At 41.5% G+C, this 16,277-nt stretch overlaps 1 protein-coding gene across 1 annotated transcript in view; it reads left to right on the top strand.

The window, feature by feature from the left end:
- The window catches only part of LOC139448618 (von Willebrand factor A domain-containing protein 8-like), a 69,102-nt gene that overhangs the window by 35,550 nt on the left and 17,275 nt on the right, over window positions 1-16,277 (top strand). Inside the window, exons 24-32 of the mRNA XM_071230182.1 lie at window positions 1,204-1,355; window positions 7,903-8,017; window positions 8,750-8,888; window positions 9,492-9,709; window positions 10,473-10,592; window positions 11,292-11,362; window positions 12,624-12,749; window positions 13,931-13,995; window positions 15,530-15,678. Of these exons, the coding sequence (XP_071086283.1) occupies window positions 1,204-1,355; window positions 7,903-8,017; window positions 8,750-8,888; window positions 9,492-9,709; window positions 10,473-10,592; window positions 11,292-11,362; window positions 12,624-12,749; window positions 13,931-13,995; window positions 15,530-15,678 (1,155 nt within the window). The remainder of the gene's footprint in view (window positions 1-1,203; window positions 1,356-7,902; window positions 8,018-8,749; window positions 8,889-9,491; window positions 9,710-10,472; window positions 10,593-11,291; window positions 11,363-12,623; window positions 12,750-13,930; window positions 13,996-15,529; window positions 15,679-16,277) is intronic.

A 16,277-nucleotide genomic window follows, 5' to 3' on the forward strand; every position in this document is an offset into this window, starting at 1 on the left:
AATACGCAACGAACATTACAGATAAGCTACAAAAATAAAACTTGTGGGTATCATCAAAATATTGTGAAGTAACCTTGCGTATTCGATTAGCAAATCAGCAACTTATTTTGAAATTATAAACGGGCATTCTGTCAACCTTGCCAAACTCCACGATGACACTTACATCATGATCATTTGCCATCACACTTTCTTGTAGAAGTATTGTGGTATTTTTGAGTCTCGAACCCACAAGACCCCAGTTTGCAGGGACTAGATGAATAGTGTTTTTTAATATTTAACTTAAATCCCCACATGTGTAAAAACTAGTGGGTAACAGAAATTTGAATACCCAGATAGAATTACTGACATCCAATGATTTTAAAATGCATGGGTAAAATACCCACAACACCAAAAGCTTATCTGGAGCTCTGCTCACTGGCTTGCTCGCTCACACTCACCCACCCACTCACTCACTCACTCCTGCTTGTGTCCCCGTAGGCTTTCCAGGGCAGAACAGTACAATGTGTGAAGCCCATTTCTTGTGTCCCCTATCATGATATTGCTGGAATAAAACCAAACTCACTCACTCACTTCAGCCTCCTGTTGCAGGTTGATTTACCTAAAACATTAAGAATGTGTGATACTTACTTGGAAATTGAGAGGAAGCAGCTGTCGCAAACCAAGGAACCATATTTTGTTTTGTTTGTTTGTTGTTTAACACCTCACTAGGCAATATTCCAGCTATATGACGGCGGTCTGTAAATAATAATAATTAAGTGGGTCGGACAATCCAGTGACTGACATCATGAGCATTGATCTACACAATTGGGTTTACGATGACGTGTATCAGCCAAGTCAGCGAGTGTGACCATTCTCTGAAAACACATATCTTCAGATGGGTCAAACTCATCACACTATTCAGTCTTAGAAATTTGTTTGTTAAAGATTTGGCAATAGGTCTTCAGCAACCCGTGTTTTTTGTAAAAGGCGACTAACGGGATCGGGTAGTAAGACTCGCTGACTTGGTTGATGCATGTCATCGATCCCAATTGCGTGGATCAATGTTCATGATATCAATGACTGGATTGTCTGGTCCAGACTTGATTATTTACAGACCGCCATCATATAGCTGGAATATTGCTGAGTGTGGCGTAAAACAACAAACCAACCAACCAACCAAGACTGTAAAACAACATTCACACACTCACTCAATTCCTGTTTCAGAAATTCCCCAGCGAGGGCCTGACGACCGTGGTGAAGAACGTGTTTGACTTCGACTCGTACAACCAGGAGTTGCAGGAGACCATCGTGCAGACCATGGAGAAGCACGGCATCCCCCTCGGCGCCCGAGAAGCCAGAATCAGCCTCGCTAAAGAGTAAGATCTGGTTGTTACAAGATGTAGAACTAGCAGAGCGATGCCGAGCTGGGAGACCAGTATTCCTTGCTTGGTACTGTTACCGGTATATTTAAACTCAGGGTTTGTCTTAGATCTTGACCGTAACAATGTGATTTGGTTGTGTTGAAGTCCATCTTCCCGAGGCAAGAGAGTTAACTGACTATAAAAGTCCAGTTTCCACCCTTGCCGAACTAGGCTAGAATTATGGAGTTACATTTTGGCTGGACTAACGGTTCTATGTCCAATCAAAAACGTGCACCGAAATCGAAATCCGGTTCGTAAACTTCATGCAGATTTCGGTCGACTGCAGGATTTGCAAAGCATGTGCACCGCTAACTCATTGTCAACAGATATTTTCTTAATCTTTTCATGTTTTTAACCAAGTTGCTCACATGATTTGATGCACGTCGCGATGTAAGACTCGTTTTATCACAATATAGATCTCGATTATCGGTCAGATCGTCTTTACTTGGCGCCACCGTTTTATTTGAAGCAAATGCAAGTAATGCGAGAGGTTGAATCTGATTGGTCAACAGGAAAGGCATAGAAGGGACATAACTCGTAATAGCCACTGGTGGCACTACGATTGAGCCCAGAAATTCCAGCCTAGTTCGGCAAGGGTGGAAACTTGACTTTCAAAGTCTGTTAACTCTCTTGCCTCGGGAAGATGGTTGAAGTCTGTACTATTTGACAAACTTTTAGAAAATTAATGTGAGCAAAATTCGGAGAAATGTGTGATATGCTACTCAACTTTTGATACAGATGCTGAGATATTTACTTAGCAGTGTTCACAATAAAGCCAAGTAGCCCTTGTCATGACTAGTCAAAAGAAATTCAAGAACATCGGATTCTTTCATATTTCTATAGTTAATCTGTCAATTAGGAGATAATATACGCTTGTTTGGTTCCAGATTCTATTTAGCGCGGTTAGGTCTACAGGTAACCTAGGTCTACATTGAAAACACAGTTTATTCATCTCCTTTCTACCATGTCTAAATAAACTGCTAACTTTTCAATGAATTCGCATGGGTTGTGTCCAGTGGTTTGAGTGGGTTGTCGATCGGAATTACGGAATTATGGAATTACCAACAAATGCCTTTAAACTATATATGGCCTGTATATGATCAAGCACGTCCCCATTTTGACGTCATGTCACTGATTGTCACACAAAAGATAATGATGTAGAGTGGTATACGAAGCTCTCTGTTCTCCCCAAAACTTAGAATACATTCTCTTTGCAGATTTCGTGTTTACTGCACGAAATGTATTGCCATACATCCTGTGAATATTCTAGTAACTGCAACTTGGCATTTGGTAACCTGTAATTGCAGATATAATTATTTATATATGCCTACCAACAATGACTTAAGAAGTACTATTCTATGAGTATAACCATCCGCGGTGATGCGGCCGTCAAATCGGCTGTTTCAATAAGAGGGGATTTATTGTGATTTGACAACCTCTGATTGACCAATCAGAATCAAGTCATTTCTAAATTCATGGTAGAATGGTAGAATTAACTACAGCAATATGATAGAGTAGTTTATTAAATTTAGGGGGCTCTTGAGTCAAATGCTGCCCCCAGGACCACAGGACCCCCTTTAATTTCGGACACTGCTGAGGTATTAATATTTACTTATATTTATTTTGTAAGGTAGGAGAGGAATATCACAACATAAAGTTGAGTAGTATTGTAGTTATTTTGAATGATTTGTTTTTAACACAATCTTGTAACAACCAAATCTTTATTCTTGTTGATGTATCTGATTTCTGCGAATTTTCCCAGTTTAAGATTGTTTTGTTTGTTTGTCATGTAGTACAGTCACTTCAGTTGTTTATTGACAAATGGGTTTTATGAATATTTCATAACATTTTAAGGATCAGCCGGCTACAGGACCAAGCTGATCTTTTAGACTGTGTCTTTATTTGATATGAGTGTACATGGTGTAGGCCGTGGGTGTCCTGTCATGGCTTGCAATTTTATTTAAAGGTGATTTTAGACTGTGAATCAATTGGGAGTTAGGCGACATGCTTGAGAGGATGTGTTTTTTATCCAGTATTGAAGTATGAGGTGTGATAAGAGCAGAGCTCCTGATAACTTTTTGAGCAACTGAGTTTTTACTCTAGGGTTTCTATTTAAATTGGGTTACCATGTTCAACGTAATAAGCGCCCAGCGCGCTCTCAAAATTAGAAATAGGGGCCTCTTATTAGAATATAATTTTGTTGAGAGAAAAAACAGAGTTGAAAGATTGTAAATTTCGTGGTTTATGCTGACAGCCTGAAATGATACAAAAGAAAAGTCTGTGCGTATTATACACAACAGATATATTTTCCAGAACTTAACTGCCCATCATTAAGGGTGAATATAACACACGAGTGCGTATTTTACACGAATAAATAAGTGTACATTGATCAATCGGAAGGGGATTGTTCACTAGCCAATATATTAGCAAATATCGCCGTGGGCGCTTATTAGGGCGGGGCGCTTATTACGTCGAATACGGTAATACATGTTTTATTGGGTAACCAATATTTTTTCACTCATTTATTCATCACTCTATTGAGTTTTCCTCCAAAATTAGTGAACATTTTAAGATTTAAAAAAAATGAAATGATGTTTTAGATGTATATAAGTGTTCTAAATATATAGGCTTGACCCGGAAAGTAGATTAGCTCATAATTGTGTTTCGGAAATTAGTTCATTTGTACGCATGCTGAAAAAGCTACGAGAGCTCTTTTTATACATTTGAGTTTTTCATTTAATGCATGCGTTTCTGTCTGCAAGTTTGAAAGTAATTGGGTTTTGAATATTTTTGGGAGGTATTTTACACGAAAACGCTAAAAAAATTTATGGAAGGAGGAAAAAAACTCATCACGGATTTTACCTGCCATATATGGTCATATATTTCAATGTCAGTAGTTTAACTTTTTCGGAACCTGTACTTTTACAGTTTGCCATTTCCCAGAGGTTTTTTGGGCCCATGTCACACCTCATATTTGATAATGATATTCACTGTTGATGAAAGTTTATTGAAGTTTCAAAATATCACTTGGTTGGAGTAAATAACTCAGGTCATGTGAACGGGAAGTGTATATGTGGAAGAATGTTTACATACAAGTGTGAATAAATTTTTGATCCTATAAAGTGTTTATGATAGTTTGGACATATCTATGAAATATGCTGTTGGAGCTTTCTGTACTGCTGATAACTATCAGCACATTCAACCAGTGATACGGGTGTGATGCTACACTAGTGCAGCCAGGCTACTGATTTGTTTTGGCATCACAGTGGGATAACCATCATTTCTGTCCTGGTCGTGTCCTGGTTAATGGTCACTCTTTCGACATAGTCCTAATTCTTCATGATGCGCTGGAGACCTGATGACCCGGTGACCTGATGACCCAGTGACCTGATGACCCGATGACCCAATTATGTTGAAGCTACAGAAATCTGAATGACAACAGGAATCTACTCAGACATTTAGCAAGGGAGAAACCATTTGATTTTGGATGGGACAATTTTGCAAATTATGCAGTTCTTTATTTTTAATTAAAAAAACATAACTGAGCACCTATTTGTCATGTTAAAATAATTGGGCTCCTAAAAATAGTGATCTCGAACCAAAATCCTGCCTCTCTCCCCTTGAAAATCAAATGGTTTCTGTGTAACTCGCAGGATCAGCCAAACATCAAAGCAAAGATTAAAACCAACAAGTTTAGAAGGATGTGAAAGCAGACACAAACTACAGTTGTACTGTATTCGACGTAATAAGCGCCCCACCCTAAAAAGCGCCAACAGCGATAATTAGCACCCCTTCCAATTGATCAATGTACACAAGACTTATTTATTTGTGTATAATACGTACTCGTGTGTTATATGCACAGTTCATTATGGGGAATTTAATTCTGGAAAAATATATCTGTCGTGTATAATACACACAGACTTTTCTTTTGTATCTTTTCAGACTGTCAGCTTAAACCCAAAAATTTACGATCTTTCAACTGTTTGTTTTATACCAAAATAATATTCTAATAAGAGCCCCCTATTTCTAATTTTGAAAGCGCCCTGGGTGCTTATTACATCGAATACGGTATATGTCAATGTGTCCATGTGCATGAAGAGTAAGAGAAAGATACTGTCACTGGACGTGCCACTAGTCTGCTGGATATACATGACTGACATTTTGTGAACCGATTCTCCTTCTCTGATCCCGCTGTTTTGCCAGAACTGTGACAAGTGTTCCTGGTAGAGGGCACTGCTCTCCTTGGCAACGCTGGGACCCGTGAAGATTCCAGGGTAGAACAGGTCTTCAGCAACCCATGCTTGCCGTAAAAGGCGACTATGCTTGTCGTAAGAGGCGACTAACAGAATTGGGTGGTCATGCTCGCAGACTTGGTTGATACATGTCATCAATCCCAATTGCGCGGATCGATGCTCATGATGTCGATCACTGGATTGTCTGGTCCAGACTCGTATATTTACAGACCGCCGTCATATAGCTGGAATATTGCTGAGTGCGGAGTTAAACAACAAACAAACAAAACTGTAGGTGGCATTCAGACTTTGTGTCACAAGGTTCTCCTAACTGTACAAAAATGGCTTCCATAATCTGACCTCACTATTCATGTGTTTTGTAATCACAACACTATTCACCTCTATTTTCAAAGCTACATAAGTGCCACATTTGCAAGTTGTGAATTAGTACAATCACATCATAAAATTCTGGGGGGCATGGGTGGCCCAGTATAGGCGCCGCGATTCGCTGTGCAGAGTTGCGTCCCTTGGGCACACCAGAAACCTATGATTGTGGGTTCGAATCCCGGTTTGCCCCCATTATGTGTCTAGGTTTGTCAGCACCATACCCGTGCTCGTGGGTTTCACTGAAGTGGTAAACGTCACTTCGGTCTTTCCTCCCACATTAAGCTGACACGCTGTGATATGACTGGAATACTGTTAAAAGCGGCGTTAATCCCAACTCACTCACTCACTCACTCATAAAATTATGTAGCCAGTTAGTGGAATTAATGGGATTGAACTGGGGCTGGGACGGGTAACTCGGGTACTCGGGTCGGGTGGGTAGCCTAGTGGTTAGAGTGGTTCGCTTGTCACGCCGAAGACCCGGGTTCGATTCCCGACATGGGTACAATGTGTGAAGCCCATTTCTGGTGTCCCCCGCCGTGATATTGCTGGAATATTGCTAAAAGCGGCGTAAAACCATACTCACTCACCTCACTCAATAGTTATCAGAACAACATTGAGTCAGTCACTTTTGTCAACAGGTACTTTTGTATTATACATTGTCAATAAACAAGTGTTAACAAAGTTGTGTTTTTCAATGCATTGACGTTGATGCATGTCATTGTATCCCAATTGCGTGGATCGATGCTCATGATATCAATCACTGGATTATCTGGTCCCGACTCGATTATTTCCAGACCGCCGCCATATAGCTGGAATATTGCTGAGTTAATGTTAATGTTAATTATTTTTGTCATTTTCATTATGTTGTGATAGGGTCGATCTTGAAAACACATCCTCCCGAGGCAAGGGAGTTATCTGACTATAAAAGTCCAGTTTCCACCCTTGCCGAACTAGGCTGGAATTCCTGGGCTCGATCGTAGCGCCACCAGTGGCTATTACGAGGGATGTCCCTTCCATGTCCCTACTAGTGACCAATTGGATTCCATCTCTCATGTCACTTGCATTTGTTTCAAACAAATTAGCTAAGCTCAGTCAAGGCGATCTGATCAATAATCAAAATCTAGATTTCAATAAAACGGGTCCTACCTCGCGATGTGCATCAAATCATGTGAGCACCTTGATTAAAAACATGGAAAGATTTCCAAAATATCTTTCGACGCCCAGGAGGCAGTACACATGCTTTGCAAATTCTACAGCAGACCGAAATCTGCATGTTGAAATCCATGTTGTTTATAATGTGGATGTCCTCGTTACGTGATTTTGATTGGACTATGCATAGACTCGTTCGTCCAGCCAAAATGTAACTCCGGAATTGTAGCCTAGTTCGGCAAGGGTGGAAACTGGAATCTATAGTCAGTTAACTCCCTTGCCTCAGGAAGAGTGAGTGAGTGAGTATGGTTTTACGCCGCTTTTAGCAATATTCCAGCAATATCACGGCGGGGGACACCAGAAATGGGCTTCACACATTGTACCCATGTCGGGAACCGAACCCGGGTCTTCGGCGTGACGAGCGAACGCTTTAACCACTAGGCTACCCGACCGCCCCTGCCTCAGGAAGGAAAGTATCAAGGCAGGTATTTTGCTCACTCATGGTTGAAAAATCAATGTCACTCAGGGTTGGTGGGGTAGCCTCGTGCTTAAAATGTTTGCTCGTCAAGCTGAAGACACGGGTTCGATTCCCAATGTGTGAAGCCCATTTCTGGTGTCTGCCGCTGTGACATTGCTGGAGTATACTCACTCACTCACTCACTCACACACTCACTGACCCCTCTCAGAAGTAATGACCATTCCCCAGTCTGTGATGTTGTGTGGTCTTCTTGCAGGTTTCCGCTGCCGAACTTCGAGGTGATCGGTCAGTGGAAGACGTCGAGTCAGGGGATGAGACAGAAGACGTCACTCATGAGTCTGCCAGTAGACACCTCACAGATCGGAGTCAAGGTAAACAGAGAGTGAGAAAATACCGCAGACTTCACATATAGTTTGTCACTGAAATCAAAACTTTAAGAACATGATTGAGAAAACAATATCCTACTTAAAAACGAATGTATCATTTTTTAAAATTATTTTTTATATTGTATCAATATACTATCCATATCTAAAGCAAGGAGAGTGGTTGAGTGGTTTCATTATTGCATAGACAGTCTCCCTGTTGGCCCCAGGTACCTCGTTGTTGTTAGAGCCCCCAACAATGGCGATCATCGTCTTTTTGCTACGATCAGCGTAAGTCTATGTTAAGATCAGGGAGTTACGATCGTCTTAGCGCTACGATCAGCGTAAGTCTATGTTAAGATCAGGGAGTTACGATCATCTTAGCGCTGTGATCAGCGCAAGTCTATGTTAAGATAAGGTTGTTACGATCGTCTTAGTGCTACGATCAGTGTAAGTCTGTGTTAAGATCAGGGAGTTCCGATCATCTTAGCGCTGTGATCAGCGTAAGTTTATGTTAAGATAAGGCAGTTATGGTCATCTTAGTGCTACGATCATCGTAAGTCTGTGTTAAGATCAGGGAGTTACGATCGTCTTAGTACTATGATCATCATAAATCTATGTTAAGATGAGGGAGCTATGATTGTCTTAGCGCTATGATCATCGCAATTCTATGTTAAGAAAAGGCAGTTACGATTGTTCCTAGATGAGGAACCTCTCTGAGAACCTATGTTTATCTGTCAGGGTCCTGTTGGCATGTATCTGGAGACCAAGCCTCTCGACAGAACGGAAGCCCGATCGTCCATGTTCACTGAACAGGAGGCGTACTGGCAGTTGCCTATGGAAGAGATGAACATTATTTGTGATGTTGCCGTCAGCAAAGGTAAATACGACACGAATGTGACAGTATCTTTGCTACAGAGTTGCTGCAGTTATTTATAGTTTAATCTGAGTGCCAAAAAATTTCATAATCATAAATGATATTTCAAGTTGGTTGGTCACTGGTGGCCAAGTCACCCGAGGCACTGTATCCCAAAAGAGTGAGTGAGTGAGTTGGGTTTAGCGCTGCTTTTAACAGTATTCCGGTTACAATTAATGTCAGCCTAATGTGGGAGGAAAGCCCGAATGATGCAGGTCTCAGGCGTTTAACACTTCGGTGAAACCCATGATCAGAGGATACGGGGCTATTTCATGTTGTAACTTGAGGGTCTGTGAAGATCCGGGGTAGAATAGGTCTTCAGCAACCCATACTTGCCGTAAAAGGTGACTATGCTTGTCGTAAAAGGCGACTAACGGGATCGGGTGGTCGCTGACTTGGTTGATACATGTCATCGATCCCAATGGTGTGGGTCGATGCTCATGATGTCAATAACTGAATTGTCTGGTCCAGACTCGATTATTTACAGACCGCCGTCATATAGTTGGAGTGTGGCATTAAACAAACAAACAAACAACAAATATTGCTTTCATTTCATTTTCATCTCAGCGTCACACCGGAGTCCGAGCCAGAACAAGACGGACATGATCTACGTGGCCACAGCCAACCCTATCGGTCTGTACGCCATGAACACCAAGACCAAGTCCTGCAACTTTGTGGATCTCTACGATGTCTTCCCCTCCACGTCCGGCTCCTACAAGCCCCGCGTGAAGATACAGGCACTCTCAGCTCCCTTAGACGACTCTGTCCTCCTGCACGAAGAAGTGGTGCGTGTTTCATGTTCACAACTCTTCAAATCCTTTATTCAGTACAGTACAGGCCACAGGCCCTTTGTACAAAATGTATGGCATATTTATGGCAACAGTCACAATGATAAAATACGTGTTCTCTCTTCTTTACTGTGATAGAGATATTAAGCGATATTAATAATCATCTTTGTGTTGGTTGTAGATAAAATAATATTAAACTTATGGACATTTGGGTGTAGATAATATTTTGAAGGAATGTAGAGATGGCGTAGGTGAGTGTATGCTCATTGCTGTCAAAGTGGTGGAACGTCTGAAATCCCTATATGGATTATAGGCCAGACAAGGTCCCCAGCAACCTATGCTGTCATAAGAATGACGGGTGGTCGGGCACTGTGGCTTGGATGATTGGTGTCGTCCTAGATGTGGATCGTTGCTCACAATATCCATCACTGGAGTGTTTGGTCCAGACTCAATTAGGTGTCGTCCTACCCGGATGATGTGGATTGTTGCTCACAATATCCATCACTGGATTGTCTGGTCCAGACTCGATTATTTACAGACCACTGTCATGAAGCTAGAATATTGTTGACTGCAGCGATAAACAACAAACAAACAAATGTTTGTAAACTATAGGTGGGACATGTCTTGAACCCATTCCAGTCTAGATTTAGTTGAAGCATTGCTCATAGTACAGATTCATGGACGATTCTCCACACCTGTACAATGTATGAAGCCCTTGTCTGGTGTCCCGGCTGTAAATAACTGGACTGTTGTGTTTCAGACTAATGTGGTTCTGTCGGTGAACATTGAGAATGGCGAGGTGACGAGGTTGATTAGTAATGCGCTTCCTGAAACACCCCCGGAGAAAAGACGTTTCCCGACATCAACACCGAAAGTTGTGGTACGTATTCAACATGAAGCAGTTATGCACTTACCAGTATGTGTCCATGTAAATCTTCCCCAGACTAAATGTAATAACCTAAACTAAGGTAATAACCTAATTCCTTCAAATATCCTACCTCTGTTATATAACACCCTTAAATTCCATTTTAGGCTGAAAATTATAATATAAATGTAAGACAAATTCTCTTCACTGCCAACATATCTAATAGTTGTGAGGAAAACCCTATCCTTTGCAGGAAATGCAACTGCATGTGACTAACTGTAATAACGTGAACTATACTTCTCTTGTCGCTCTTGTGAACTTTGGCATTTTTGTACATCATTAAAACTGAAATTTATAATCACCGAGTGAAGGCTCTCCGGCTACAGATTTTCTTTTTACAATTGTTAACAAGCAGAAGTATAAACTCAAATTTAAATTGCGATTTGTTTCCGTAAAGAATATATTAAATTGTAAGTTTTAACAACATTTATTTTCCTTTTATTTGCGTTTTCAAAATTCAGGTTAGACTTGTCAGTAAACTTAATGCAAGTTCTGAATGTGAAGTATGCACTTTTTAAAGACTCATTGATCCTAGATAGATATGTTGATTTACCAAGATAGACATTAGAACATGCATCAGAAGATACCTTTCTAGTGTTTCCTTCATTATTGCCTATTTTACTTAGTTTCTAACTTGCTAACTCTTTCCTCCAGAATCCATTTCGCCTGTGTCCATCGTTTGCCCCTGACGGCTACAACACTGCTGTGTTCTACAAACAGAATGGGTAAGACTCTCTGTGTGCATCACTAGCTGTCTTCTAAACACATGATGATGCCTTCCCGTGTGATTAACATGTCGAGGAGACACAGAGAAGACCTGCACGCTCTTGGTTCGATAACCAGGACTGATACAGTTTCTGAAAATGCTTGACGTAAAAGGCGACTATGCTTGTAAAAGGCGACTAACGGGATCGGATGGTCAGACTCGCTGACTTGGTTGATGCATGTCATAGATACCAATTGCGTGGATTGATGCTTGTGATATTAATCACTGGATTGTCTGGTCCAGGCTCGATTATTACAGACCGCCGTCATATAGCTGGAATATTGCTGAGTGCGGAGTTAAACAACAAACCAGCCAACCAACTGAAACTCCTTCTCAGTGCCCCAAAGGCAGGAACTTCCTACGGGAGTGCTAAAAGTGCCATTGAAAAATATATACTATATATCCATCATGATCTCCAGTGTTAATCGATCAGTAGCTTATCGCCATTCTGAACATCCTATTTTGAATGCATTTGTGCGAAAATGACTGATCCAGACATAAGTTCTTTCATGTTTGTTTGTTGTTAAATGCCGCACTCAGCAATATTCCAGCTAACTGATGGCGGTCTGTAAATAATCGAGTCTGGACCAGATGATCCAGTTATTGACATCATGAGCATCGATCCACACAGTTGGGATAGGATGACATGCATCAACCAAGTCAGCGAGCCTGACCACCCGATCCTGTTAGTCGCCTTTTACAGCAAGCATGGGTTGCTGAAGACCTGTTCTACCCCGGAATCTTCACGGGTCCAACATGGGTTGTGATGACCTATTCTACCCTGGATCTTTGCAGGTCCGTTGTTCTGGCATGAAGACAGTGGAAGATGATATAATTATTTATGTATTGTCGCCCAATGAAGGCTCCCAGGGAAGGATACAGTTGGTGTGGATTATTTGCCAACAACTGGCATATGGGTCGTCTGACACTAACTCAATTAGCAAAACTCTGAATCCGTTATTGTTTATTTGTTTTTCTTGTCACTGCGCATATAAGGTCAGTATTTTAGGCATTTTAGGCAGATTATAGATTTTAATTATTAGTTATTGATTTTTCTGATCCTAAAAATATAAAGTTGAAAATAGATATGAAATATATAGATATCTTTTTTAATTCACTGAATGCAAACAAACATGTCTTGCTGAAAGTGTTTTTCACAAAGCAAGTAGCCTTGATGAATTGATGCTTATCACTGGATTGTCTTGTATCTTATATTTCAGTGGCATTGTGGACTTCATAAGTGTATTAGAAGGGCTGTCACACTCTGTTTCACTGCCAGTCAACATCCACTCCATTCATCAGATAGACTCTAACCGATGGCTTGTCACAGAGTCCAGTGTATATGGGTAGGTATAACAGATAGCTGTCACACAGTCCAGTGTATATGGGTAGGTATTACAAATAACTGTCACAGAGTCCAGTGTATATGAGTAGGTATAACAGATAGCTGTCGCAGAGTTCTGTGTATATGAGTAGGTATTACAGATGGCTGTCACAGCTGTAGTCCAGTGTATATGAGTAGGTATTACAGATAGCTGTCACAGAGTCCAGTGTATATGGGTAGGTATAACAGATAGCTGTCACAGAGTCCAGTGTATATGAGTAGGTATAACAGATAGCTGTCACAGAGTCCAGTGTATATGAGTAGGTATAACAGATGGCTGTCACAGAGTTCTGTGTATATGAGTAGGTATTACAGATGGCTGTCACAGAGTCCAGTGTATATGGGTAGGTATAACAGATAGCTGTCACAGAGTCCAGTGTATATGGGTAGGTATAACAGATAGCTGTCACACAGTCCAGTGTATATGGGTAGGTATTACAAATAACTGTCACAGAGTCCAGTGTATATGAGTAGGTATAACAGATAGCTGTCGCAGAGTTCTGTGTATATGAGTAGGTATTACAGATGGCTGTCACAGCTGTAGTCCAGTGTATATGAGTAGGTATTACAGATAGCTGTCACAGAGTCCAGTGTATATGGGTAGGTATAACAGATAGCTGTCACAGAGTCCAGTGTATATGAGTAGGTATAACAGATAGCTGTCACAGAGTCCAGTGTATATGAGTAGGTATAACAGATGGCTGTCACAGAGTTCTGTGTATATGAGTAGGTATTACAGATGGCTGTCACAGAGTCCAGTGTATATGGGTAGGTATAACAGATAGCTGTCACAGAGTCCAGTGTATATGGGTAGGTATAACAGATGGCTGTCACAGAGTCCAGTGTATATGAGTAGGTATTACAGATAGCTGTCACAGAGTCCAGTGTATATGGGTAGGTATTACAGATGGCTGTCACACAGTCCAGTGTATATGGTGCATGCTCCCCAGTGTGTTCTGTTTCAATTATTATGTTTTCAAAAACTTGATAAGCATATCTATTAAAATAACATTCTCAGGTATGTCATGTTTTTGAAAATCTTATAGTTGTGATGTTGTGACATCAAAGGCATGTTGCCGAGTTACAAGTATCATCACTGCACTGCCTCTACTGTTGGTGATGCTGGCGACGTTTCCCTTGCAGCAAGTACGTGATGGAGAGGACGGCCCCCGCCGAGTTCATGCTGCAGCCTGTGAAGGAGCAGGGAGGTGAGATGCTGATGAAGACAGCTTGTGTCCGGGATGCGCTGGGGGAGAGAGGAGACTTAGAAAGGGGGCAATCTCATTCAGTTCTAGAATACCACGGAGTCTCACAGAGAGGTATCACATTGTCACCATGGGTTGCTGAAGACCTATTCTAACCCAGATCTTCACTTGTTGTAAGAGGCAATTAACGGGATTGGGTGGTCAGACTCGCTGACTTGGTTGATGCATGTCATTTCATCCCAATTGAGTAGATCGATGCACATGATGTCAATCACTTGATTGTCTGGTCCAAACTCGATTATATACAGACTGCTGTCGTATAGCTGGAATATTGCTGAGTGTGGCGTTAAACAAACAAACAAACAAACAAACTCATTCAATTCAAATTGTTTACTCAATAAGATACCTATCTGCATCATTCCCTGGTATTCCTGGTTAGACCTGGTCCCGGCATGCTGGTCAGAAGAGGCAACCAACCGGATCAGGTGGTTACCTTGGTGACGAGGTTGATGGCGTCTTTGTCCTCTGACAGCATGATTTGGTGCTCGCAATATTGATCACAGGATTGCATCGTCCAGACATGATTATTTACAGGCCGCCGGCATATAGCTGGCTTATTACTGAGTGCAGCATTAAGCAAAACAAAAACAAACAAACCTCTCTGCATGAAGGTCTTACAACAAGAGATCTCGTCAGGCGAACTTTGACGCTTTTACATCCCAGTATATATGAAGGATTCAGAAGCTCTTGAGCTGATTAGCTGACCTGACATGACGTCCTATGGAGTGTTTGTCAGATCTGCACACAGACAGGCAATGTTCGGAGTAATAGATCTGATTATAATGAGATTGAGAAAGCAGGGAGGAGGGAAAGGGATGGGACAAAGACAAAATCACTCTGAATGTTTCTAGGTTTGTCAGCACCATACCCTTGATCTTGGTGGTAACATCTGAGACTTTGGGCTTTCCTTCAACATTAAGCTGACCCGTGAAGATCCGGGGTAGAATAGGTCTTCAGCAACCCATGCTTGCCGTAAAAGGCGACTATGCTTGTCGTAAAAGGCGACTAACGGGATCGGGTGGTCAGGCTCGCTGACTTGGTGGATGCAGGTCATCGATCCCAATTGCGTGGATTGATGCTCATGATATCAATCACTGGATTGTCTGGTCCAGACTCGATTATTTACAGACCGCCGTCATATAGCTGGAATATTGCTGAGTGCCGCGTAAAACAAAAAACCATCCAACCATCAACATTAACCTGACACACAGTGATATACTTGAATACTGATAAAAGTGGCGTTAAGCCCCAACTCACAACATATTAAGGGAGCTTAATATAAGTAAGAATGGAAATAAGTCAGGAAAGTGATAGCAAATAATTAAGAAATGAACTAGAGAACTCAAAGGTGAGATGAAAGGGGATTTAAAGTCACATTCAAGATGATTGCACTAATATATGGCCGCAAGCACACATACATCCATGTGCGGGCTCTACCTCATTAAACCAGCGCACTCACCCACCCTGTCCTTGTCAGACCTTGACCAGAAGTTGCTGCTGACCAGTACCACCCCCCTCAGTGACAGCGTGCTGAGCAAGGCCCTTGACCAGAAGATAGCCAGCCCCAACAGAGCCGCGCTCACCCCCGGGACCTACGCCACCGTTCTGCTGGGCTTCCCCGACCTGGTGAGAGATTATCCAGCGTATTGTGTTGTCATTGAATAGGCATTACTTAGAAGTTGACGGATGACAAAGTAGACTCAATTCATGGATAACAATTTCTTTGTATACTGTTTCCGTATGGATCCTTATGCCATATTCGACGTAATAAGCGTCCCGCTCTAATAAGCGCCCAGGGCAATATGTGCTAATATATTGGCTAGTGAACAATCCCAATTAGCACCCTTCCGATTGATCAATGTACACAAGACTTATTTATTCGTGTATAATACGCACTCGTGTGTTATATGCACCCTTAATTACGGGTAATTAAATTTTGGAAAAATATATTCATGTGTCGTGTGTAATATGCCTAGACTTTTCTTTTGTAGCATTTCAGGCTGTCAGCAGTCTTTCAACTCTTTCACCAAAATTATATTCTGATAAGAGCCCCCTATTTCTAATTTTGAGAGCGCCCTGGGCGCTTATTATGTTGAATAAGTTACATAAAGCAAGGCTGATGTTGATTGCCACGTCTCCATGTAGATGACCGATGAATTGCTTGATAGACATTACTTAGAAGTTGACGTATGACAAAGTAGACACAAATTATGGATTCCAACGTC

The sequence above is a fragment of the Haliotis cracherodii genome, unplaced genomic scaffold, assembly GCF_022045235.1.
Source record: "Haliotis cracherodii isolate W230 unplaced genomic scaffold, xgHalCrac1.p SCAF_7, whole genome shotgun sequence".
Lineage (NCBI taxonomy): Eukaryota > Metazoa > Mollusca > Gastropoda > Lepetellida > Haliotidae > Haliotis > Haliotis cracherodii.